General features: G+C 36.5%; 1 protein-coding gene across 2 annotated transcripts in view; it reads right to left on the bottom strand.

The window, feature by feature from the left end:
• LOC128013124 (piezo-type mechanosensitive ion channel component 2) overlaps nucleotides 1–26,976 on the bottom strand; it is a 98,631-nt gene that overhangs the window by 17,032 nt on the left and 54,623 nt on the right. For both annotated transcript variants that reach the window (XR_008183241.1, XM_052595835.1), the window contains exons 7-31: nucleotides 26,036–26,249; nucleotides 21,911–22,079; nucleotides 21,502–21,633; nucleotides 20,911–20,946; nucleotides 20,710–20,821; nucleotides 20,021–20,172; nucleotides 19,700–19,930; nucleotides 18,299–18,413; nucleotides 17,593–17,786; nucleotides 16,955–17,103; nucleotides 16,698–16,871; nucleotides 15,361–15,560; nucleotides 11,970–12,130; nucleotides 11,258–11,434; nucleotides 11,047–11,169; nucleotides 10,132–10,332; nucleotides 9,730–9,934; nucleotides 9,052–9,153; nucleotides 8,811–8,976; nucleotides 3,632–3,875; nucleotides 2,714–2,810; nucleotides 2,113–2,278; nucleotides 1,314–1,403; nucleotides 1,035–1,126; nucleotides 151–222 (exon numbers count right to left, since the gene is read on the bottom strand). Coding sequence is in view for 1 of the 2 variants with exons in the window: in XM_052595835.1 (XP_052451795.1) it covers nucleotides 151–222; nucleotides 1,035–1,126; nucleotides 1,314–1,403; nucleotides 2,113–2,278; nucleotides 2,714–2,810; nucleotides 3,632–3,875; nucleotides 8,811–8,976; nucleotides 9,052–9,153; nucleotides 9,730–9,934; nucleotides 10,132–10,332; nucleotides 11,047–11,169; nucleotides 11,258–11,434; nucleotides 11,970–12,130; nucleotides 15,361–15,560; nucleotides 16,698–16,871; nucleotides 16,955–17,103; nucleotides 17,593–17,786; nucleotides 18,299–18,413; nucleotides 19,700–19,930; nucleotides 20,021–20,172; nucleotides 20,710–20,821; nucleotides 20,911–20,946; nucleotides 21,502–21,633; nucleotides 21,911–22,079; nucleotides 26,036–26,249 (3,774 nt within the window). In the remaining variant the exon portion in view is untranslated. The remainder of the gene's footprint in view (nucleotides 1–150; nucleotides 223–1,034; nucleotides 1,127–1,313; nucleotides 1,404–2,112; nucleotides 2,279–2,713; nucleotides 2,811–3,631; nucleotides 3,876–8,810; nucleotides 8,977–9,051; nucleotides 9,154–9,729; nucleotides 9,935–10,131; nucleotides 10,333–11,046; nucleotides 11,170–11,257; nucleotides 11,435–11,969; nucleotides 12,131–15,360; nucleotides 15,561–16,697; nucleotides 16,872–16,954; nucleotides 17,104–17,592; nucleotides 17,787–18,298; nucleotides 18,414–19,699; nucleotides 19,931–20,020; nucleotides 20,173–20,709; nucleotides 20,822–20,910; nucleotides 20,947–21,501; nucleotides 21,634–21,910; nucleotides 22,080–26,035; nucleotides 26,250–26,976) is intronic.

Below are 26,976 nucleotides of genomic sequence, written 5' to 3'. Positions count from 1 at the left end.
GTCTCACTGTTGTTTAGAGGAAACACTTTGAGACATCAAAGAACTCTTATGATTTTCCCTTTCAAATGTGGATCTGAGTTGCAGTATTTATCCTAATGACGTCAGATCAACATTGGGCTCTTGTGAAATGAATATGAATAAGAGACTAACTGGACGCATGATCGACCCAAGGCCTCCTCCAGTGCTTCCTTTTGTGTCTCTTCTTCTCTTCGCTCTTCTCTCCTGTAATGTAGAGAAACGCTTCGGTGAGGACATCACACACAACACTCTTTAAAACATTTCAAAGAGCGCACATTAACTCAGAGCTCTGCTTATCTGTGTTTCATGTGATTGCAATGCATTTAACACCAATGATTTACTAATATTATTATTAACTGGATACTAAAATATACTTATTTTATTGCAAATCTATTATTTGATGAATTTAATTATGTTTTATTGTTTAATGAGATATAATCAGCATATAGGTATAGGTTTGGGGTCGGTCTGAATTGTTCTGCTCACCAGGGCTGCATTTATTTGATCAAAAATACAGTAAAAATAAAAAAAAAATATGAAATATTATTTTAATTTAGCACAGCTGTTTTCTATGTGAATCAGTGTTAAACTTTTTTTTTTTCTGTGATGCTCCGCTGTATTTTCAGCATCATTCCTCCAGTCTTCAGTGTCACATGATCTTCAGAAATCAGAATAATATGATGATTTACTGCTCAAGAAACATTTCTGATTATTAGCAATGTTGAACACAGTTGTGCTGCACAATATTTCTGTGGAAACAGTGATGCATTTTATTTCTCAGGATTCACAGATGAACAGAAAGTTCAAAAAAGCAGCATTTATTTGAAATAGAAATAGTTTGTAACATTATAAATGTCTGTACTGTAACTTTTGCTAAATTTAATTAATCAATGCCGCATAAAATCATTCGTTTCTTAAAAAAATAAAAAAATAAAATTCTTCCTGAACCCAGACTTTTACAACTTTTTACTTAGGGCCTGAGATGTGAAAACATGATGTTTCTGAGTCCAATATACCTTCGTCATCGTCCTCTTCCTCCTTAACCAGAGACAGCATCCTCTCTTTACCTCTCTTAAACTTCTGCTGTCGGCTCTTGATGCGGTCCATCCTGAGAGGAACAGACGGAGGAGAGCGGAGAAGTTGTTATATTGATTCCTCAGTCTGTCTGCATGAGCTGATCTAATTTATCTGTTCTCTTGAACACAATTAGAGTCTAACTGAAGATCAAGAGTCTTCACTTCGGGGCTTGTGTGTGTGTGCAGGAGGCACAGAGAACAGCTGAACTCTGAACTCACTGTCTCTTCAGCAGATCCATGGACTTCTTCTCTTCTTCTATTCTGGCTTTAACCACCTTCACAATGGTCGCCTGAAACAACTCCGCTCCTCTGACAGACAGACACAGAGAAACAGAGACACGAAACAGAGAAACCACAGTCTGAACACGTCTGGAATAACACAATTATGACATTTTAAAATATGAAATCGCTTCAGATGCACTCTGTGTAGTGCTTTTTATTCACATATTCATTTATCACTATCATGTTGTCTTTTATCATGCGACAATTAAGAAGATCTTTCGTGAACATTATGTTAAAATAACTCACAACATAATGTCAGGCGCAGGGTTACTATAGGCAAATAAAATACACTAAAAAAACACTAAATTATTATTTTGTATTTTATTTCAGCTACTACATTTCTCATTTTAATTTGGTTTAACTTTAGGAACTAAAACAACACACACACACACACACACACACGTATATATATATATATATATATATATATATATATGTGTGTGTGTGTGTGTGTGTGTGTGTGTGTGTGTATAATAATAATAATAATAATAATAATAATAATAAATTAATTTAAGAAATAAAACAAATAAAACTAATAAAATAAAATAATAAATAATACATTTAATTAGATTAAAAAATAATAATAATAATAAATAAAATAATAAATAAATAAAATAAATAAAATAAGTATAATAGTACCTGAATGATAATAAGATAGAGCTGAGCTGATAACATGCAGGCAAACATGAGAAGCGAATGAAAGCGGACAGCAGTAGCTCGTCACGTGTGTGTGTACCTGGAGGCGAGGAGCTGAGAGGAACGGATGTCAGCTACGACGTGCAGGAAGTAGTAGCTCATGAAGACCCTCCTCTGCAGCAGCAGGAAGGTGAAGCAGATGCTGTCCCAGATGATCCCGGCCTCGTCACTCGGCAGCTCACACTGTTCATTTGAGCTCTGCTCCGCTGCGAGAGAACCATCACAGTCTAATCCAGCTCCGTCTGACACAGCTATTATACTGCAGCTTCGGTCACTAAAACGAGTTCATCTTTAATGCTCATAAAACTGTTCTGTCCTATTTTATAAGTGGCTTTCCTTCAGATTAACAAACAAAAAACAATCGTTGAGTCTAAGTGGATAGTTCACCCAAAGGATCAGGCCACCAGAGATAGTTTGTAAATGAGATGATTTCTTCATCAGATTTGGAGAAACGTATTTTTTAAAAACCTGATGATGAAACAAACTCATGTGAGTGCATTTTCAGCAGATTTCATGACATGATTTGTGGCAGTAAAGCTTAAAAAAACAAAACAAAAAAAGCACTGGAACATCAAAGTTTATAAAAGTAGTAGGTATCCTTCAATTCTTTAAACCACAGAGTAAATGAAGGCACAACTTACGCTTTGAATATCCTTTAATAGTGCAGGCCAGACTGAATAACTGGATCAGCCAGCAGTGATTGACCACGAGCGCTTTAATATATCCACACGCCGCGATCTGAGAGCCCAGAGAACAGAAACCACAGTCAAAACCTTCTCTCTTTTCCTTCAACTGCTAATAAGCATTGTTCAGACTGCATTACCAACATGAATCTTGGCCAAAGATACAAAAATGTCTCACAATCAACAAAAACTTAACATAGCTTTCAAATCAAGCTTGTTTCACCATAACACTGGCAACAATTCATACATTTAATTCATAACACATGGACCTAAAAAAACACTAACAACTGGGAGCATTAAATTAAAACTTTTATTTTTGAAGTTTGAATGATTTGGCACACGAGTATTTCATTATAGGAAAAGAACAACATCTTTTCATTTTTTTTTTCATTTTAATTAATTAAATTTATAATAAAATATATACTGTGTAAAGAAATGGGGGGTGCTGCATTTCTCATTCATTCTTTGTGCTGATAAAATAAAATAAAATAAAATTAAATAAAATTAAATTAAATTAAATAAAATGTTTCCTTTAAATACAAAAAACCTATTAACATTTAAAGTGGTATGTCAAATTCCTGAAGCAATAATAATAATAATTTAAAATAAAAAAAATAAAAAAATGTATCCAACAATAACGTGTAATTTGCATTATTGACACATTATTTTCCTATTTAATACTGTAAAGCTGCTTAGACACATTCTGTACTGTTAAAAGCGCTGTATAAATAAAAGTGACTTGTCTTGACATGGCTTGTAATTATTAATTAATTCAAACCCACAGAAATGTAGAGCGCTATAAACAGATTTTATAACCTGGCTGTCCAGGACACATCTCAAGCTGATTTTCAGCTCCTCTGAGTGAAAGATACTCACCGAAAGAATGTTTTTCATGATGATTACGAAGACGTTGTATGCTATGAGGAAGTCCCAGTAATGAAGGATGCTTTTGATTGGCTTCAGTAACAGCTCGCCCCCAAAGATCAAGAAGTAGAAGCAGGCAATCAGGTATCCCATACAGAAGATGCTGATGCGTGTGGTGCCCGTGATGAAGATGATGGTGAGGACGAACCAGAACATGTAGCTGAACATGATCACCTTCAGCATATCCAGATACGACCTGCAGGAGGAACAGTTTTGTTCATTTGCAGAACGCCTCACATCTCTTGCACTGCATTCAAAATACACATCTCAAAAGCAGACATTTGCAAACACCTTTGCCACAATATTATTTCCTTGTTTCCTCAAAATTAACCATAATGCATTAGCAGGTTGTTTGGATTTACTGGAATCTGCGAGTATAATAATATGTATAATGATGAAGAAGTGGAAAAACTAAGTGTACATGTGTCCTCCTCTAAATCTAACATGATCAGAGCAACAGACAGAAAATCTCCAAATTCCTCCATCATCATCATCATCATCATCATCATCATCATCATCATCGTCTCTAATTGTTTGGACTGGCTGAAGCTGTTGTATCATAGGGTTTTTCTACAGCTGATGGATGACCTACTCAGAGATAAATGGCCCTGCCCTGGTCCACAATCACTATTCATCGTCTCATTTTACTCTGCAATAATAATCAGAGAAAGCTTAGCTGATCCTGAGACCACAAACTAAGACTGCAGTCTTGAGAAATTAGCCTTGTAATTACGACAGAAGTGTTTTCTGAGGCCATATCAGATGACAGATAAAGTAATCAGTGTATAACAGCGGAAAGAGGTGTTTCTTGTCTGTAACAGCACTGCTGACTTCAAGCCGCTTAGATAAATTATATAAATATTACCCATTTAAAACATTTTAAACAATTCTTCGGCCCTTTGAAAGTCTATGCAGGGGGGAAAACACTAGAAATACAGATTATTAATAATATTTTTCTATTGGTGACTGACTAATTGGGATATCACTATCTACTTTGAGTGTAAACTAAATGAGCCAATGCACATTGGCACAATAATTGCATCCAGCTGCCGCTGATCACAGCGTGAGCATAAGAAGGCAGCAGGTGCAATGCATAACAGGTGTTCGCTGAGGAGACGGTGACCGACTAATTGGGATCCCCACCAAAGCACCATGGGTGCTGCCTCTTTTAGCCGCCTGCGCCCCTATTAGGAGTAGGCCAGGGCTCATAACAAGTAGTTCCATTCACCATTGTTAAAGCAATAACTCACTGGGTGAAATTCGATAACACTGGGAAAATATACCTGTTCAGCTTGGAACAGGGACTCTGCGGAAGCCCCATTCTTCTCGAAGGAGGTCTCGGGGGCAAATACTCATATAGTGTACGTTTAGGTGTATATGGAGAAATCTGAGGTGATTAAAACCCTCTTGGGAAGGCAGAAGTCTGCCGTGGAAACATAGACTCTAAGGCTATACCGTGGACTATAGACATACGAGTACCGCTTAGGTCTCAATATGGAACCCAGCCTTCCACGGTTCTCACGGATTCATCATGAAGACCTGGCACCGGACGTTTGGCTACATCCAGCTGCCTAGGGTGATGGAGGATCTCAACAGGGTCTACAGTATGGACACTCTGGAGCAGCAAGCTGACACTAACCGGGGCCTCTCAGTGCCACTACCCGTCTGTCAGTGAGACGCCACGAAGCAGCGCCCAGGAGGATGCAACACTTCTAGTTGAGTGAGCTCATAACTTGAACAGGCAGGGCACACCCTGTGCCTGATAAGCCAGGGTTATGGCATTCACAATCCAGTGGGCCTTCATCTGCTTGGAGACGGCACTCCCCTTCTGCCGGCCTCCGTAACAGACAAAGAGTTGATCTGAGGTCCTGAAGCTTTGTGTCTGGTCTACATAGCATCTCAATGTTTGGACGGGACAGAGCAAAGCCAGGGCTGGGACTACGTCCTCTAGGGGCAGTGCTTGCAGGTTCACCACTTGGTCATTGAAGGGTGTAGTGGGAACCTTGGGAACGTAGCCAGGCCATGGCCTTAGGATTACCTGGGAGTAGGGGTTGAACGACTAGAGATTTTTTAAAGTCGACTTTTATGTGATGAAAGTCGAGTCAAAGTCGACTAGTCACTGATGACTTCATTAATGAACATAAGCTTGGAGCTGTAAAAAAAAAACCTTGTGCATAGTTATGGTATATGACACGGCGCTGCCCACATGGTTATTGGTCCTATAACAGCTCATTTTTGTCAGTTCTTTTGTCTTTGGGTCATTATATTTCTCACAAAATTTCTTCTAATTTTAAATCAGATACAGATAAAGTAGCATAGTAAAGATTACATTTATATGAATGCATCAGTGAGATTGCATGTGTGAATTAATTTTACCTGGCAGCGTCTCTCTACTAGTGAAGCTGTGGGATTTAGTTATTAAAAAATAAATTATAGAACTTTTCGGTTTCCAAGCTTCCATTTATTGATAAATCACTGATTCTGTGTGCTAGTGATCTGCACATGACATACAAGCTACTGTCTGTATGTGTGTGCGTTACAGTGCAGCAGCGCATTAGATTAGAACAGTGATTAACTTACCTGTATAATAAGTGGAATAAAATGTGCTTTCTCCCCTTCAATTTCGAGCGTCCAGTAATATAATCACACATGCATGTCGAGTGCTTTCATAGTATGTATGTATTTGTTATTTTAACTGTTTGGAAATGGAACGTAACTGTGGAAGTCCTTCAAAGGTTTATCCTGTTGCGCCTTCTATAGGACCGGTGACTAGACTAGTCAACTAATCGATTAGTCGATGCAACCCCTACCTGGGAGTCAGCCGGTCCAAACTCTAGGCACAAATCGTAGAATGAAAATGCATCCAGGTCCCCTTCCCTCTTGATGGAGGTCAGTTCAAGCAGGAGCAAAGTTTTCAATGAAAGAAACTTTAGCTCAAATGAATGCAAAGGCTCAAATGGGCCCTACTTTAGTGATTTAAGCACTAGAGTCAGGCCCCAAGAGGGTATAGAGGGGGGCCAGGAAGGATTTAACCTAATCTAACCATGTGACAAGGTCATGCTTACCTAAAGACTTTCCATTCATGCGGTTATGGTACGTAGCCATAGCAGCAACCTGGACTTTGAGGGTGGAGGGAGACAGCCTTCGCTCCAACCCTTGCTGCAGAAAGGAAAGCACGACTGCAATCGAGCATCTTCAGGGGTCTTCTCGCCGAGAAGAACACCACTCGATGATTAGGTTCCACTTCAAAGCGTAAGCATGTCTCTTAGACGGTGCTCTTGGTGAAGTGATGGTGTTCACTACCTCCTAGGGTAGGTCACCTAGATCCTCCTCGTCCCATCCAGGGACCAAACATGGAGTTTCCAAATGTTTGGATGGGGTGCCAAACGGTGCCCGGTCTCTAAATCATTAGATCCTTCCTCAGAAGAATTGGCCAAGGAGGGGCTGTCACGAGGAGCACTAGTTTGCGGAACCAGGTCCGCGTGGGACAATACGGTGCCACTAGCAAGACTTGCTTCTCGTCCTTCCAGACTTTGCACAGTGTCTGTGCGAGAAGGCTCATGGGGGAAATGCATATTTAGGTAGGCCCTGCGTGGGTTGCTTCACTAGACTGGGGGTGCAAGAGGAGTGATGTTCTCCAGAGGGTTGATTTCCTGCAGGGTTTGCCACCACTGTAATCCTCAAACCACCCGCGCAATTGCTGGAAGTGGTTATCGTCTGTCGGCCACCAGAACGAGCCCCAGATCGCGGCAATGGGATTCCTCCATCCTGAAGGTGGCGGAGCCTGGTTCGCAGCTCTGCAGCATGATGCCCGGACACTTGATGTAGTGATTGTGCAGCACACATATACAGATAATGACCGCACCCCGAAACGAAACGGGTGAAACTGCACCCTTATAAGGATGATGCATCGTCTTTACAAAGACGCACCCATGAAGCTCTTTTAGAGAAATTAGGTTTCAGTCACCGACGTGATGTCAAGAGTAACCGACTGTGACATAAAAGTGTGAAACAGTTTTTGGTTTCTGCATTAAATGAACATAAATAAATATCAGATGGCGTAGAGAGATACAATACACTTACTGCAGTGATTCATGTCTCAAGTACTCAGTAAAACCAAATTTACCTAATTTATGTCCATAAAAATTACTTTTGATAAATATATGCACAGTATTACTTATTAATGATATTTATCCTTAACCTGTTGTCCTCTTTATTTAATTCAAGTTTGAATAAACCTGCGATAAAACAATTTATTATTACAGCCACTTTTTAAATGTGTATATTTCAACAACAAAATTGTAATCGATGCATAATTCTGTTATTAAAATGTCCATATAATTGGCCTTATGTGCATTTTAGGTTTTTATTTAAGCATCGAGTGTCGTTTGACAAATTAATTGATTAATTAATAAATAAATAAATTCTTCAAAAATTGGCACAATAATGTTAATACAGTTATAGAAAACACTACTTTAAAATAAGTTTAAAAAGGTCATTTTAACATTTACATTTAGTCATTTAGCAGGGTTTTTTTTTATCCAAAGGCACTTACAAATGAAGCAATCAAAATCAACAAAAGAGCATCAATAAGTAAGTGCTGTAACAAGTCTCAGTTAACCAAACACAGTACACATAGCAAGCTTTTTTTTTTTATTATATAATAAATAAAAATAAAATATAAATTATAGAGCAATATAGTGTTAGAAGCCATTTTTTGCTTTTGTTAATTGTACGATAAATAAAAAAAACAAATAGATAGAATACAAAACATTAGAGTTATTATGATGTGTTAGAGTAAGTTTAAAAAAAGAAAAAGAAAAGCAGTTAGTAAATGAATTGAGTGCAAGTCTAAAAGGGGCAGGGCTTTTTTTTTTTTTTTTCGTAATGGAGTTGGAATAGAGAGTGCTAGAGTTAGAGGGTCAAATAAAGATGGAAGAAATGTGTTTTTAGCTGATCCTTGAAGATGGCTAAGGACGTATGATACTTTTTTTCTTTTTTATTTTGATCCAGAATCCTGAATGTTCGTTCTGGATTTGGCCAAAAAAATTTATTTGGTGCATGACTTATACCAATTACCCCTAATGAAATGTATTTGCTCTGGTCTGGGATGTTTGTGTGAGATGTTCACCTGCAGTGTATGAAGTCGGGCACAGGGTTGTGCTGGCTGAAGCTGGCGGCGTCCAGATCTCGACAGATCTCCTCATTATCCCCCGCCAGCAGCTGCACGGCCGTCACGCTCTCCTCCTCAAACACACGGCTCTGGAGCGACGCACACAGCAGAAGCATGAAGTCAACTGCAGAGAGAGAGAGAGAGAGAGAAGATCAGGTAACGTGATGAGAGAGCGTTAAAGCAGATCAACGTCACTCACAGAGGAGGAAGAGGGAGTTGGGTTTGGTGTGGAAGTCAGGGAAGTAGAGCCACTTGATGACGTTTGAGTCCATGCTGGAAGACGGCCGTCGCCACGGATAGTCTGAACCAGAGGAGAGATATTAATCAAATTCAGAAATATAGTCAAGATCCTTCTTCAAGTTAACCAAGAGTCAATTTGCTGTTAATTAAAGGAATAGTTCACCCAAAATTAAAAATTAAATTGCTGAAAATGTGTTCATCGTCAGTCCATCCCAGATCAGGATGAGTGTGTTTCTTCATCAGATTTGTAGAAATGTAGCATTGCATCAGTGTCTGTGCAGTGAATAGGTGCCGTCAGAATGAGAGTCCAAACAGCTGATAAAAACATCCCAATAATCCACAGCACTCCAGTCCATCAGTGAACATCTGGAGAAGACAACAACTGAATCAAAGCTCCAGGGGTGATTACTTCTGGATTATTGTGATGTTTTTATCAGCTGTTTGGACTCTCATTCTGACGGCACCCATTCACTGCAGAGCATCCACTGATGAGGCACTGATGCAATGCTACATTTCTCCAAACCTGATGAAGAAACAAACTCATCCTGATCTGGGATAACCTGAGGGTGAGCACATCTTCAGCACACTTTCACTATTGAGTGAACTGTCTCTTTAAGCAGACACCTGTGTGACTCACCTGTGCAGGCCGCAGGCGGGATGCCGATGCACATCAGGTACTGGAAGGCTAACATACAGGCCAGGAAGCAGCAATACTTGGACCAGACGTGGGCGATGGCTTTTCTCCTGCGCTGATACATCACCGCTATCAGACCGAACGCGTGCAGCATGGCATAGAAGTCCATCCGCTGGCCGATCACATTCACCGCTAACAGAAAACAGGTCTGGAGGAGCAACATTCAGCCACGGGTTTCAGAGTAGGACAATAATGAGTGCATTTTATACCATCACTATACATCAATTAAACTATACTGTATTTTTGATCAAATAAACGCAGCCTCTGTGAGCAGAAGAGACTTGTTTAAAAACAGTACCAACTTCAGTTTTTTGAATGGTAGTGTATAGTTAATACTGATATTACCTCAAGACCAAATTTGTAGAAGAAGTAGTTGGTGAAATATTTGGCGCAGTTGAGGATGCCGTCGTCCAGATGTTGGCGTGTGATGTTGTGAAAGATGGTTCTTGTGACCGGAGGAGGGAGGTTGTTCTTCATCCGGGAGAAATCCTGGTGACGGTAAACGGTCACCTCAAACGCCAAGAGAGCCAGCATCAGTAGGTTATTCTGTGTGCCGAAAACAAACCAATATACAAACAAATCAATCCATGGAAAACGATGCTTTAAAGGGCAAGAAAGGAAAGCTGTCTATTGTCAATAGTGTAGATATGCACTATGTTAAGCACATTTTTACACAGAAATCAATGCTTTTGGTTGATTAACAACGAATTTGTGTGACCAAAGTTAACCAAAATTAATACTGAATCTAAAGCCATAAAAAGATACTTGAAATAAAATAAACATTAACTGAAATGAAACAAAATATTACTAACTTACTTCAACTAGCTACCAAGCTAATATTCAAAAATAACAGAATAAAAATGAATAAAAACTACAAAAAGTAGCCTACTAGAAATGATAAAAACATCAAAACAAAATTACAAAAACTTTAAAATAAAAATTGAAATAAACAATATATAAATATGTTATAGTATCTCAAAAATACTAACTGAACTTGCTAGGCTTTAATTTTAGTTTCACATTTAGTTTCGCTAACTGTACACTCTTAAAAACAGAGGAGCATCACGATGCCATAGAAGAACCTTTGTGTCTAAATAGTTTCAGTTTCGAACAAGGTTATTCAGATTATAAAAGCTAAGAAAGAGATTAGAAAGAACTTTTGACAGAATGGTTCTTTGCTGAACCAAAAATGCTTCAGGCGACCTTTTAAGCACCTTTATTTGAAAGCGTGTAATAACTATAACAATCAGCAGGTCTCACCCTGAGGTTCTCCAGCAGCGGAGAGAACTTCCTGAGGCCGATCCAGTTCGCCGGATCCAGCGGGCCGCTGTAGAGCAGAGATCTGGCCATGTCTGAGCGCTGAGCATCCGTGTAGTTCTCCGGCTGGAGGAGAGAAGAACAGACTGAGACCAGAGCGTGTGTGTGTGTGTGTGTGTGTGTGTGTGTGTGTCGTGAGTGTGTGAGGACTCACCATACTGCAGTTCCTGGAGTACGAGGACGGGTTGATGGAGGTCAGCTGGTACAGCATCTTACAGACGATGATGACGCAGGTCCAGACAGTGCAGACGCTGGAGGCCAGAGGTCTGAACTGACTGAAGGGCAGAGCGAAGGCCCAGCTCACCAGGAACACGGAGTTAAACACAGACACCTGACAGAGAGCAAACAAGCTGGCTTTACACATCTCTCTAAATGTTGAGAGAGAGAGAGAAAATAAAATGTAGAAAAACAAACTACAATTCAGAAATAAAACTAATAAAGAAATAAAAAAAATAAATAAGATTAAAAAAAAATCTATATTAACAATATAATGAATATAAGCAAGCACACAAGCTTAACTGAAACAAAATATTTTCTAAATTGTATTTAGAAACACATTTAAAAAAAAAAGAAAATACTGTATAAGTTGGTCTTTAAATTAAAAATAATATAGATGGCATTTAAATTCAGTGCCAATGTTATTTTAGCATCATCGATATACTAGCACTAGTTTTATACTATACTCATTTTTTCAATAATACACATTTTGATTTTATATCAATGTTAATTTTAGTTAATTTTCCTTTATAATTGTACTGTGTGTTTTGTCACTTTTGGTTGTTTAATTATATGGTTATAAAACTAGACACCGTGTGTGACCTGCTACTACTTTGCTGGATTGTCCAAAAGCTGTAATTGTTCCTCACCTCTCTGACTGAGACCCAGATGATGTAGGACGAGACGATCTTGATGATGTGGAGCTCCAGCAGCCACCAGATGAAGAGCTGCAGCTTCTGAACACACTCCAGGAGCTTGAGGAACAGCACGGTCAGACGCTCCAGCACCAGATGCCACTTACTCTTCAGCTCTTCACACCAGAGAAACACACGCATCACTGACAGAAGCAGCCTGTCTCTCACATAAAGAGCTTCAGCATCTCTATTGCTTTGAACTCAAAATACTAGATGAAAAAAATAAAATAATAATAATATCAATACTGAAAATACAAAAATATTAAGTTAAAGTATTAAGAAAAAAGTATTACATATATAAAGTATTAATAAATAATTTAATGGTATATAAATAATACTAAAATAACTAACAAAAGTGATTCTGCAACCTGAAAGTAATGCACCTCTAGTAATAATAATGAACAAAATGGAAATAGAAATGCTGTCTTGGCAATTCATTTAAATAAATCAAGTTAAAGGTGAAGTACTAAAATAAAATAAAATAAAAGTATATATTTCATTCATACTTAAAAAAGGAAATTGGAAATGTTGCTTTGGCAAGTAATTGAAATAAAATAAGTTTTGGCTGAATATTACAATAACTAAAAATTTAAATGATATAAAAAAGAATAAAGCTCAATAGATTATAACAACTTCACAAATTTGACTAAAATGACTAAAACAAAATAAAACTCAACACTGAAGCTAAAAGTTAATTCTAAATATTATATACATAATTAATTTAATAAATATTAATAAATAATGTATAATAGCATAGAAATAATATGAAAATAACTTCATAATATTAACAAAAACCTTAAAAATATGCACTTATATTGTTAACGAAATTAGAAATGTTGCCTTGGCAACCAACTGAAATAAAAAAGTGAAATACTAAAATTACTTTTAAAAATAATATTTAATAAAGCTAATTTTATTAATAAAGAATATAAAAAAAAATCACAAATTACACACACACACACACACACACACACACACACACACACACACACACTTATAAGTTTATTGTAGATATTGATAAATATTATATCAGTACTGAAAAAGCATTAGAATACATTTTAGATATTAGAGGATTAGAGAGACACATCAGGATTTCGGGGAATGCGAACAGCTGATTCCAGGACAGTAAAATAATGACCCTGTGCACAGCAACACTTACAGAGCCGTTTTTCAACATTACAACGCTGAAACAGCCAATAATGGGTAAAATAGCTCAATCTCAAAACAGTCATAAAACACAGACACCCACAGATGGATCACAGCGACGTTCCAGACATTTTTATGAAATGCATAAAGCACGAGCAGTGGAGTAACAACAGTTTAAAGAGCAAAGTTAGACTCGCAGCTGTTCTCTGGTGCATGCAGATCACAGAAAACACAGTTTGAAGATCGCTAAATAAGGCTAACAAGAAGCTACACAACCAGTACTGTTAAAAATAAGATAGGCCAGACAGTTTTAGGTCTAAAACAGTGAGGGAAAATTCATACAGTTTGCCTCTTCTATGGGGGGTACCTCAGGGTTCGATTCTCGCACCAATATTATTTTCCCTTTATATGTTTAGTATCCATTTTTCGTAAATATAATTTATCCTTCTACTGTTTAGATTTACTTTCCAGTGAGACAGCAGAACATGAACATCATTAAAAAAAAATTGTAAAGTGTCTACAAGACATGAAATCCTGGAAGGCTGCACACTTTTTGAAATTAAAACCGAGGTCATATTGCACGACCCTTGGATTGAGAAAGAGGCTCAATGCTTAAAATCTACCCATCTGTCTAGTTTAATTACAAATAGTGTAAGAAAGGTAGGATTTGTTCTGGACACAGATTTAAAAATGGATAAACAAGTACATTTGGTCGTCAGGTCAAGATTTATTTTAGCTAAAACTAAACCTTTTTGTAAACTGTTGATTTTAAGAAAGCAATCACAGTGATAGTATTCTCACAAATGGATTACTGTAATCTGCTTTATTCTGGAATTGATCACAGAGCATTGGCACATCTTCGAGTGAGCCAAAAAACTGACACCACTTTCTCCTTCTTTCTGTAAGGTCAGTAAAGTCATAACAGAAATTTAAGGCCATGTTAAAAGCACATCATTTAAAGACTTTTTGGGCATCTTCGTGATGGGGAGTTTTTGATTGTTGACCTTTGCTTTGACTTTGTATTTATGCATTCGTTGTTCGTGATTGTGAAGCACTTTGGGCAACAGGTTGCATTAAGAGTGCTATATAAATAAATCAACAACAAAAAAGGTTTACTGACTCTCAAATCTCACGTCTTTTGTTTAAAGAGAGAAACACTTGGAAATCAAATGCCTGACTTCGCAGTGTTTGATGTACTCAGTCTTCATTCAGTCCAGTTTTAAGTATCGCTGAAGACTTTAACAGTGGCTCAGACAGCATATCGGCTGACTGTAAAAGTGTTTAAACATTAAACAAGTCTAGAGGTTTTTATTCTGGTCTGTTTGCTCTGCTGGAATCGTCCAGCTCCATCGGCAGGTAAAAGCCTCTTCCAGTTGCATCGCTCCAATATAAATTCAGATTTACATTCTGTGTTTCATTCAAGCCAGGATATAAAATATGATTTGGTCTTGTAAATTAATTACTTATGCTTAAATGACACTTCTGATTTAGACGATACCATGAATGGGTACTTTGAAAACTGTGTATATTTTAATATTCCAACATTCCTCCTTAGTTTAGATCTTAGCAGAAATGAAATATGACACAATGCAATTCTGTTTGATGGAAGCAAATTTTCCAAATCCATTAGTTTTTCTCAAATTATATTTATGGGTTTGTTCAAACCCAAAATTTTGATTTAATATTCATTATTTTCCTAATGACAGAAACATTCATACAATGCAAAAAAAAAAAAAAAAGTATTTTTTTTTTATATATAATTAATGAAAACAATTAGTTTTTTGTTTTCTTGACATAAGCCAAAGATTTGACTAAACGCAGGTCAATATAATAATTTTCACTCAAGGTAAAACTAAATAGACTTTGTCGTTGAATGTTTCATTTAGTCTGCACTGTATAAATGAAGTCAATTTTCAAAGACCTTAATGTTTATCGCAATATCCTTTTTTTTTAATGCATCACATATATATATATATATATTTTTTTTTTGTGATTTACTTAAATAAATAAATAATACCCACAATCAAAACAGCTATACTAATTAAATAGTATGTAAACTATTATATTTCTATATATATATTTCCTTTCATTATTTTTTTTTATGGGGAGTATTATTTGCTTTTTGACAAACTGAAGTAAATGACTCAGCCGTTTCAGTTTTTTTCAGTGCATCCAAACCCAATCTGCCGGTCGTATCTACCTGACTCCTGCTCCGGCTCAGCGTCTGCTGTCATCGAGCAGCTGAAGAGTGGCTCAGAGATCTTCTCTTCCTCACTTTGTTGAACATCATCTTCCTCTTTCTCCAGGTCTACTCTCTCCTCAGTCTCCTCCTCATGTATGGAGTTAAATGAAGGTTTGATCATGGAGATATCCACCAGACTACCGTCCAGATGAACGAGTCTGACAACGAAAGAAACGACTGCTCACTGATTCACATTCATTTTTAGCCAATAACGAAAGTGTTACACATAAGCAGTGCTCACAATGCAAAAAAAAAAAAATCTACATTTTAACATCCCTCTGACTTTTCACGTTTTCTGGATTTACAGCATTGAATCACAAACCTCATTTGGATTTTTATTTTATTTTTGCTACAAACTGATCTATAAGAAATGCAGAATTAATAAATTATATTATCATTATTTTGTTACAATATTTATTTATATTACTTAAATTGTATATCACCATTTACAGCAACATCAATAGACAAGGCAAGATAGTTTATCCACATGGCATATTTTGTACACGACGGTAATTCAAAGTGCAAAGTACATAAAATAAAGTAAAATAATCATTAAAAAAGAATAATACTTTTAACTTAAGAAGAAATAAAAACGTTAAAACTAATTTAGAAATGATGCTTTGGCAAATAACTGAAATTAAATTATTTTAAGTTAAAGTACTTGCATTTCTCAAATGTAAAGTAATATATATATATATATATATATATATATATATATATATATATATATATATATATATATATATATATATATATATATAAACTGACAGAAAAGCACAAAACTAAAATTGACTAAAAGATGAAAAGCTAATTTAAAATATTAATGGAAATTATCATAGCAGAGAAATAGTATAAAAATATATTTAAAAAGATGCATTTGTGTTATGCACCTTGTTATGATTATATCACCATTAATAATAACAACAACATATTACTAACAACTATTAACTAATAACTATAATTATTATTGTTGTTGTTGTTTATTATTATTATGAAAGAATGGGATCAAAACAGATGCCATACACGTTATCACACAAACACTGTGATGTACGGTGGTCACAGGATTATTTCCTCCAAGGAAATACTGTCGGAAAAACCTGATGGAGTCAGAAACTTCTGTTGTTCAGCTTCACAGGAATGCCTTAAAAACAACGCTGTCCATCCCAGATCTAAATCCAGTTTATGTCTAGACTTAAAAAAGCTCAGCAGCCAGACATGCAAAGCTCAAAGAGACCGTAAGGTGCATCTTAAAGATGGAGAATACTTTCATTTTGTGCTTTCAGTAACCACTGTACCTGGAGATGGTGCTCTTCTGTTTGTCTGCCACAGATTTGATGTCGGTGAGCTCCAGGAAGCGCTCGTGGAAGTAGTGCAGATGCAGGATGCAGACCAGCAGGAACGAGGCGGGAATGAAGATCCGCGTGAACAGAGCAGGAACAGAGAACTTCTCCAGACCCAGATCTTCCAGCCTGCACAGAAGAGGAGCTCACCTATCACACCACAACACCTGAGACACTGATCCTGCTTCTTAAAAGACATCTTAAATGCTTACTTCTCTCTGCTCATGCCTGTCATGTTGGACCAGACGTTTATGGAGGAGTCAAACTGGAAGGTGTAGACCAGGATGAGCACCAGCATGGTGTAAACCACCACTGACATCCAGAAATACTTCAGCATCCAGCGCCATCTCTCATAGTGCAGCTGGAACAGACACATTAACTGTCTGTATAAACCGATCTAACATGAGATGAATACTGAAGAAGTACAGAAGACAACTGCACCACAGAAAAAGGAAAGAAACGGGTAATAGCTACTTCTTATCTCAAATTCAGGCTTCAATTCTGAGTTAAATTTTTTTGTCTGATATAAAATTTCTCACAATTCTGTGTTTTGTTTTTTTGTTTTTTTGCAATGCGAATCTTTGGAAGTTCATATCTCATTATTATGACTTCTTCCCATAAATGTCTTTGCAGAAATGGGAGTAAAAGACAAAAAGATAACAAATGAGAGATAAAACTCAAAACAAACAGATGATAAATAAACCGAATGACAGTATACAAACCACACCATCAAACAAACTCCTCATTAATTACTGTCTAATAATTCTGTTACTGTGTCTAGAGCGTGTTTTTGTGGAAGTGGAAGTGATGTCAGAAGGCTGTCATCAGGGCTACAGAGTCCAACACAAACCTGATAAAGTGCAACGCAAAAGAGAAACATCATCATGTAAATGATCTTGTACATGACGATGCGTCCCTCAAAGCTGACGAAGAAGAACATTCCTCCACAGATGTAGATCCAGTATTTGTTGAGCATAGCCATGACTGTACGGCCCAAAACATCCATCACCTCTCTGTGTCCACCGGCCTCGTCCTGCAGACCCTCTGTAACACACACACACACACACACACACACACACACACACACACACACACACACACACACACACACACACACACACACACACACACAGGTTTAAACAGCATCTGTCTCTGAAAACAAACCAGCAGGGATCGATTTGATCTGAACATTTAATTATATATGAAAATATATATATATATATAAAAAATAAATCACATTTCCTAATATTCAATTGATTGTGAAATGTGTTAAATCTAATTAATTATTTCCTCATTTGAGATGTGAACAATATAATATTTACTATATACACAAATGTTTTCTGGAAATGCTCAAGATTTATTTTGTCTAAAAATTGTAGAAATGTGTATCAAAACATTTGTCTATTTTTTTTTTTCAGTTATTTTAGCACCATTTTAGTATCAAGTTAAACCAAAGGAAATAGGAAATGGTAAATAATTTAATTTTAATAATTATTTTATTGAACTTTTTATGGTTTTAGGTTTAGTTAACAGTACTGTTTCAGTTTGTCTCTCACCACTTGTGTGTCCCTCCACTTTTACATCAGACAGCTGTGTTTCTACCGTCTGCTTCTCTCTCCTCTCCGTCAGAAACTGCCTCAGCAGCAGCCAGAAACTGAGGAGGCACAACGTCTACACAAACACACACAAACACACCGTCATATCACAATCAGAATCAGAAACAGAAAGAGCTTTATTGCCAAGTGCATACAAGGAATTTGTTTTACTGACATAAGCTTCCAGTACACAGAGAGAACAACACACAGACAAAAAAGAAAAAAAGACAAATAATGCAAAATAAATCAGAAAATAAATTAATTGTATGAACAGTTGTGCTATAGAGGAATAAAGTAAGATGCAAGGATTGTACTAGGATGGAGGGCTGCCAGATAAATATAAGGATATTGCACATTTCTATTGCATAAGTGGGGAACATTTAATTGTTCATGAGGTAGATTGCCTGGGGGAAGAAACTGTTCTTGTGCCTGACTGTTCTGGTATTTGTGGCTCTGAAGCGCTGGCCAGATGGAAAAAGTTCAAAGATGGGGTGACTTGGATGTGAGGGATCCAGAGTGATATTCTGACCCATTTTCCTCACTCTGGATGGAGTCAATATTTCATTCAAAAGAGGATATGTGTGTTTAGTGCCTAAAACTCCCTCAATCAGGATAAAATCAGGGTACTGTGTTCAGTGATTCCAGCAGCAAGGCTCAATAAATAATCCCAATAAACAACTCAAACAAGAATTACACTGTGTCCTAATAAGTCACAGCCAATCAGATCATCGTATCTTATTATTTATTTATTTACTTTGTAACATTAATGGAGAAGGATATTTATTTTCCCCTACATTCTGTGTTTTCCATTTTATTTTATTTTATGTTTCTGGAATTTTTGTGTTTTATGAGTTACATAAACGTTAACACAAATTCATCATCAAAAATGAAATGGATTAATAAAACCTTAAACAAATATATATAAAAGTAATTTAATGAAAACACTACAAATAATTTCAAACAAAATATTGCGTTTTTTATCTTTTTGTTAAATAAGAGGCTGCACAACAGAACTGTATAAATTAAAACCTGGATGAACAAATATCTTGGATTGTATGATATTCTTTAAAATAATACTATTATTAATTATCACTACTACAAGTATTTTGAGAATTATATTTTAGTATACAAAAGAGATATATTTTTGTCATAATTTCTTCAAGTTAAACCAGACTTTTATTTTGACGGGTTGTCATGAAGGTCTTCAGTTTTACTTTCCTTTTCGATGTGTATTTGACTGTATTTCTTTATTTCTGCTTTGTGATTAATCCACATTGAATAAAAATGTCCAGAACGTATCATATCATTCATCACACCGGCTCTAGTAGACACAAATAAATGCAGCACATGATGTGTTCTTACTTTCGATCCCAGTTCCCGGAAAGGCACTTCTTTCTTCAGGAAGAGTCCAGGAACCGGCTGCAGCGACTCGAAGCTCCAGATGTACTGCAGGACGATGAGCAGGTTCCCATAAAACACCATGAACGGAGAGGTGATCATGGAGTATTTCCTCCGGTCCCTCACCATCCACAGAACACAGGACCAGATGAGGAAGACGAAGGTCAGCCAGCTCACATACGTGATGCTCCAAGCCTGGACGGATCGTCAGGAGAAGAAACAAATGCCTTTCCACACAAGACTTCAAACGATGTCTTTAAATGAACGTGCTTCGCACAGACTCACCATCATGGCGATGAGAGCACAGATGTAGCTCTGCTTCATGATGAACCTGAAGGCCTTGACCGCCGCGTTCACACGAACAACACTGAACGGCTGAACCTCGGGAAGCTCGACATACACCGAGTCAATCTCGTAAACACCGCAGTCCACTTTCTCTGGAAAACCAGCATGTATTTTAAGCAAACACCAGGGTCAGATTCTGTGAATCATCTAATATCTTTGCCCTCGAGCATGAATGGAGGCTTTACATGTGTGTATCTGGAAAAAACAGACTGCATTTCCAAGAACCAAAAAAAACAAACATCCCGAAATCTATGGAAAATATATATGGAATATAGGGATGTTTATGGGAACAGTGTGAGTGGAAAAACATCCTATTTCACTACATATTAACTTGCACCTAAATCTAAATAATTATTTTTGTCTTAATTTCAATGAATATATCAAAAAAAAAATTATATATATATTTATAATATAATATAATAATACATATATATATTTAACCAGATAGATTTATTATAATTAGTGACATATCAATTAGTAAAATAGCAAAATAATATTTTAAATCCATAAATATATAATTCTCTTTCCACATTATACATGTATGAATATATAAAGTCAAACCAAAAATTATATCTATATATTTTTTTCAAACACCATGGTATTAATATGGTATTTAGTGACTGACTTACGCGGATCAGTCTCGGGTCGGCCGGGTCTGTAAAGAGGGCTTGAGTAGAGCTCGACAGACGTCGGTCCATTGGTGAGGTCCAGCGAGGCTCTGTGTGATGTTTCCATCAATACCTGGGACAAAGTAAAGCCACAGTGTTTCCTGACAGGCTCGGGTATTCATCTATGATACTCATTAATGACAGTCGATCTGAAACACAGACCTCAGGTGTGCTGTAGCTGTCTTGTGTGGTGAGCAGCTGAAAATGCAGAAGGAACGACTATTTATCTACCAATCACATCTTGAAACAAATCATATAAAATATATGGTAAGTGCATGCATGTCTGCTACACAAACATATACAAATAAATAATCTTGAATAAATAATAGTGCATAGTTATTGACGGAAACTACACACTTCTGAGACAGCCTTGGTCAAAGTTACTTATGACTTATTATTAGCATCTGACGCTGGACCTCTGCCAGTTCTTATCCTTCTGGACATAAGTGCGGCTTTTGATACTGTTGACCATACTGTATTATTAGTTGACTCAAATCTGTCTTTGGGGTGATAGAGATTGCTCTGGGTTGGTTCACAATTTAACTGATCATAGTGATATTGTTTTTATGGATGGTAACAGATCTGAGGTCGGTCCTGTTAGTAGTGGTGTCCCTCAGGGCTCAATACTGGGTCCCTTGCTTTTCAGCATTTATATGTTTCCTCTTGGGCAGTTGTTAAGATCTCTCGAACTGAACTACCATTTTATCCACTCTATATTTTTATATAGACATATATTTTTGCTTGAGGTCCTACGTGTCTCTCATCTGTGCGATAATGAGCCATTCGCCACAGCTGCCTCTTCTTCTCTGCAGTGTAAACGGTCATATTGCTCTCAGAAGATTCTGGTTCCTCTCGTTCCTCAGTCTCTCCCTCGTTCTCTTTGACCTGCCGATGAACCACAATCACAAATACGTCCCATTATACTCAGTTTAATACTGCATCATCTGGATACTAGTTTAAAAAAAAAAAAAAAAATTCCTAAACCCTCAGGTTGTGCTCTGGTCACTTTTTTCTTTTTCCTGAATATTCTTTTTAATATCATCGCATTGGATTAACACTTAATCACAGAGGCGTAAAACAACTTCACAAAAACATTTAGCTGTTCGCTGTTTAATCTTATTTGTCTTCTGTAATCAGATGAGCAGGAAGACTGTAGTCTGACCGTGTCTCCTGACTCCTGCAGCCAGAGGCGGATGAGCGTGGCCAGAGTGTAATACAGCACCAAGAGCATGATGGGATTGACAAAGTGATGCCACTCCAGATCAGGGTTGACTCTGAACATCCAGGTGTGAGAGCAGTCCGTCTGAACCACAGGAGAGATGCCAAACAGACTGAGGAGAAGATGAGGAAATAACATTCATTCATTAACCCATCCATTACATTCCAACATGCTACAGTGAAGGTATCTGATATTATAACATATACACTGATGTGCAGAAGTTCAGGACCAGGAGGACTTTTTATGTTTTTTAAAGGCTGCATTTATTTGATAAAAAATACAGAAATATTGTGAAATGTTATTACAATTTAAAATAGCTGTTTTCTATTTTATAATGCTTTAAACTGTAATTTATTTCTGTGATGCAAAGCTGAATTTTTAGCATCAGATGAATAAAAAGTAAAAAAAAAAAGAACAGCATTTATTGAAAATCTTTTGTAACACTACCATTCAAACGTTCCTTCTTTCTTTTTCTTTTTCTTTTTATTTAGCAAAGATGTTAACGTATTTAAAAAAAGTGATAGCAAATACTTATGTTGTTAGAAAATATTTCTATTTTGAAAAAAAGCTGTTCTTAACTTTTTTTATGGATCAAAAAATTCTGAAAAAAGCATCAGAGATTTAAAAAAATACTAAGCAGCACAACTGTAATAAATCAGAATGATTTCTGAAGAATCATGTGACACTGAAGACTTAAAATAACAAAACAGTTATCTAAACTTGTAATAATATTTCACAATGCAGGTGTTTTGTTATGAATTTTAGATCAAATAAATGCAGCCCTGGTGAACAAAAACAATGATGATGTTTCACCATCATGTTAAAAAAAATATATATAATACCATATTTTTGAAAAGTTCAATGCATATATTCAAATAATAATTAAAGAGATATAAATGATATGAAACTGGAATGATTAAGTTTATCACCAAATAAAAAAAAATTGTAAGAGAAGAGCTTCTAGGGTTATGCTTGTGTTTATATCCATCTATTTTTTCTTTCTCTCTTTCAGTGGAACCAAAACCGGACGCCCAGGGAACAAAAACAACAGCCAGTGCCTTTAACCAGGGAATAAAAGTTAAAAAGGGTATAAATAAACAGAAGCACAGCCCAACACTTCCAAAAACACTTCTGAAGCATCACATCCATTCAGAACGAACACATAGCTTTTTTTTAATGCAACCTGAATGCAATGTACTTCACATTTAGCTGATGAAATCAATAAAACGGTAACTTCTCGCAGCCAAACCCCTGAAAGCGTATTAGGTGACGAATGCATGCTCCTTGGTTTTTATAGAGAATATGAAGTCAGAATATTTGGCCTTTCGCAATTCATCCAAACCCAGAGCGTGACGTCCAAGTCCTAATACCACGGCTGAAAATAACGACATGTTTCTGGATTGAGTTACTGTTTATAATGCGGCCAATTCATAATAAACTCACTGTTAAGAGGAAAAAGGTGCCATGAGGACATCAGAGCATAAAGATAAATCAGACATATTCAGCAAACCTTTACAGAAGTCCGTGTTTCTCATTTTGATCTAAAAAAATCTGACACACATATCCTCTGAAGATCTCAACCTCTCAAAGGATAGAGATGACAGCACTCTGGAAAACAAAGGTGCTTCACAGCGATGTCATTGAAGAACCATTCAGTAAAAGGTTGTTTAAAGAACCATCTCTTTCTTAGCGTTTTATAATCTGAAGAACCTTTTTTTGCCACAAAGAAGGTTTTGTGAAACTGAAAGGTTCTTCAGATGTCTTTCAGACACAAACAAAGGTTCACAATCACATGTATCAAGAGAGATTCAGAGACTTTTCTTAGCACTATACTCTTAATGTTTTTTAAAGTTTTTTGTTTCTGAAATTATCTCTTCTGCTCATCAAGGCTGTATTTATTTGATCAAAAAATTTATTTATTTTTTGCAATTTCAATCAGCTGTTTTCTGTGTGAATCAGTGTTAAAGTGTAATGTATTTCTGTGATGCTCCGCTGTATTTTCAGCATCATTCCTCCAGTCTTCAGTGTCACATGATCTTCAGAAATCATGAAAATATGACGATTTACTGCTCGAGAAACATTTCTGATTATTATCAGTGTTGAACACAGTTGTGCTGCTCAATATTTGTGTGTAAACCGTGATGCATTTTATTTTTCAGGATTCACAGATTAATAGAGTTAAAAATACATATTTGAAATAGAAATCTTTTGTAACGTTATGTCTTTACTGTCACTTTTGATTAATTTAATACAGGCTTACTGAATAAATGAATTTATTTAAATGACCTTAAACATTTGAACACTAACACGCTTAAAGGAAATAAAGTATGACATATGCAATGAATATTTCCAGTTATAAACGAGGAGCGTCTGAGCAGAACTTGGGTGCACCCATCGACAAACCAACAGAGAAGCATTTGCCTTCGATCTCTGGGTTTGCTAAATTAGCATTTTTTTTCACCCAAAATAGACTCTTCCCTGCCATTTCCACAGATTTAGAGCTCAGCTAGTGTGCAATCAAGAGTGTCATCCCCACAGAGCTGTTTATGTGATGTTCAGAGAAAAGCTCTTTGTTTTAGTCTCAGAGACTAATGCTTTTCTAAGAGAGTGTTTCTCAGGTTTGGTTTGAGGAAGAAACCACTAAATCCTGAAAAAAACACTTAATTCTCTGTGGCTGAATGAAGGGGTTTAGTAAAGCTTGTTTTTTGCTTTCTCTGCACGTTCGCCACTTTTATTCTTCTCTCACACATTGTGTTTCTGAAGGTAACAGGGTTTGTATTTTTTCACGTGCGTGTGTTTGTCTTGGCCCTCGCTGTGTTTTCTGAGCTCGGTTTCAGACGTGTGTGTAGTATCGTGTCTTTTATGGAGGCACTGAATGCGTTTGAGGTTTCAGGATGTGGATTTGCCCCAAATGAGCGGAGTAACAATTTTAAAACTGGCTTCTTTCAGAGGTCAGCATGATTGTTTATTTGTAGCGTTTGGTTATGGTTTTGCCGTTTTGAAATCTTGTTGAGCAGCTACAAATCTACTGTAACAGAGCAAACCCACACAAACAGCCGACGCAGGAGAGAGGCTTTCAGACCTACAAGACTTCTACAAGACTTCAAGCTGTTTTCTGCTGCTTGGATTTTATGTCAGTCATGCTTTTGGGGCGACATTTGCCTCTAAAGCAAATTTATTTATTTCATTACACATAATAATAATAATAATAATAATAATAATAATAATAATATTTTTTTATTTTTATTTTATAGAGTTAAAACTGTAACTGGCTGTAATTTTGTACTCTTTGCTAAATTTTAACAATGCATTTTTAGAAGTTAATTTATTTCATTATATGTACTGTAGTAATAATAATAATAAAATAACAACAACAATAATTAACATTCATACGTTTATTTTTATTTTTACAGTGATTAAAATTATTATTTCCTTATAGTTATTTTTGCTGTTTTTACATTTTATTAATATTTTTTAGGAACATATTTATTTAATTACATGTTTGTTATTATTATTATTATTATTATTATTATTATTATTATTATTATTATTATTATTATTATTATGCTGTTACATTAAGAATAAAAATAGTGTAGGTTAACTTTTTAAAGATGTGTGAAAAAAAAACGTAAATAAATAAAAAAGAAAATTTAAAAAAATCATAAAGATTTTTCCGAAAAAAAATATTTTATATATTATTTTAAAGGGATCATAGATTATGATTTCACTTTTTTAATGTTAAAATGTTGCTGTTTTAGCACAAACAACATCTGCAAAGTTACAATGCTCAAAGTTCAATGCAAAAGGGAGAAATGGTCTTTTCTTCTTCCTGGGTTAGTGACATCACAAACCCTAAGATTTGCATAAACCCTGCCCCCGGAAACATGCAACTTCCTGTTATGGTAAGAGGTGTGATGTTTCTGGACTCAAATCAGGGAGGAACCAGGGAGTCAGCAGACCGTTTTCAGGACAACAGAGAAGCAGTGTAGAGTAAAGGTGAAAATGAACATGTTCACTCAGTAGAGAAGAGGTCAGCAAGAAAAGAACAGAGAGGGACACTGGTCTCACCTGGCGTAAGTGTTTCCAGGAGGAACGGCCTCCTGAAGGAACTGGAACTGGTAGAGATAGAGCATGATGAGGTGTCCGGCGCTGAAGATGGCCATCAGGACACACAGACAGCTGAAGAGGAGCGGGTCGAACCTGCGGCAGAAAGACCACCAGGTGCACAGCCCCAGGAAGGTGAAGAAGTACACCGTGGAGGTCAGAGACGGCAGCATCATCCCTGGAACAAGGACACATTGAGAGAAGGTCATTTCCAGAGCCTAAAAGTGCAGAAAATGTGTGTGCAAAAAACGACCAATGTTAATTTCCAATACCAAAGCAATGTATGATTCAAGTCCGGGCATGCAAGGGTAAATCTTTCTCAATTATTTGGATTCCTATTGATATTACTATATTTTTTGCCCCTTAAAGGAATGGTTTACTCAAAAACAAACGTCAGAATCTGGGTCCAAACAGCTGATAAAAACAACACAATAATCCACATAGAGTCTATAATCCATAATAACACTTCCTCCAGTGAAAAGTGTTCTGGTCTGAATCAGGAGAGAAATCTGCACAGATCAAGCAGTGTTTAAACAGATCTAAACTAATCTGTGAGAGACAACAGCAGATGCACGTCTTCACTGGAGGAAGTGTTATTCTGGATTATAGACTCTATGTGTTTGAGTTAAAATCATCTTAATGCTGGATGTGTTTCAGGTTTTGTCTTCTCCAGATGTTCACTGATGGACTGGAGTGCTGTGGATTATTGGGATGTTTTTATCAGACTCTCATTCTGACGGCACCCATTCACTGCAGAGCATCCACTGATGAGACACTGATGCAGTGCTACATTTCTCCAAACCTGATGAAGAAACAAACTCATCCTGATCTCTGATAAATTGACGATGAGTAAACTTTAGACTGAACTTATCCTTTAACTGTGCACTATGTTTTATTTCTTTTTG

Source organism: Carassius gibelio, chromosome B24, assembly GCF_023724105.1.
Source record: "Carassius gibelio isolate Cgi1373 ecotype wild population from Czech Republic chromosome B24, carGib1.2-hapl.c, whole genome shotgun sequence".
Classification (NCBI taxonomy): Eukaryota; Metazoa; Chordata; class Actinopteri; order Cypriniformes; family Cyprinidae; genus Carassius; species Carassius gibelio.
Note: the sequence above shows the minus strand (reverse complement) of the source record. Positions and strands in the feature narration are given on the sequence as shown.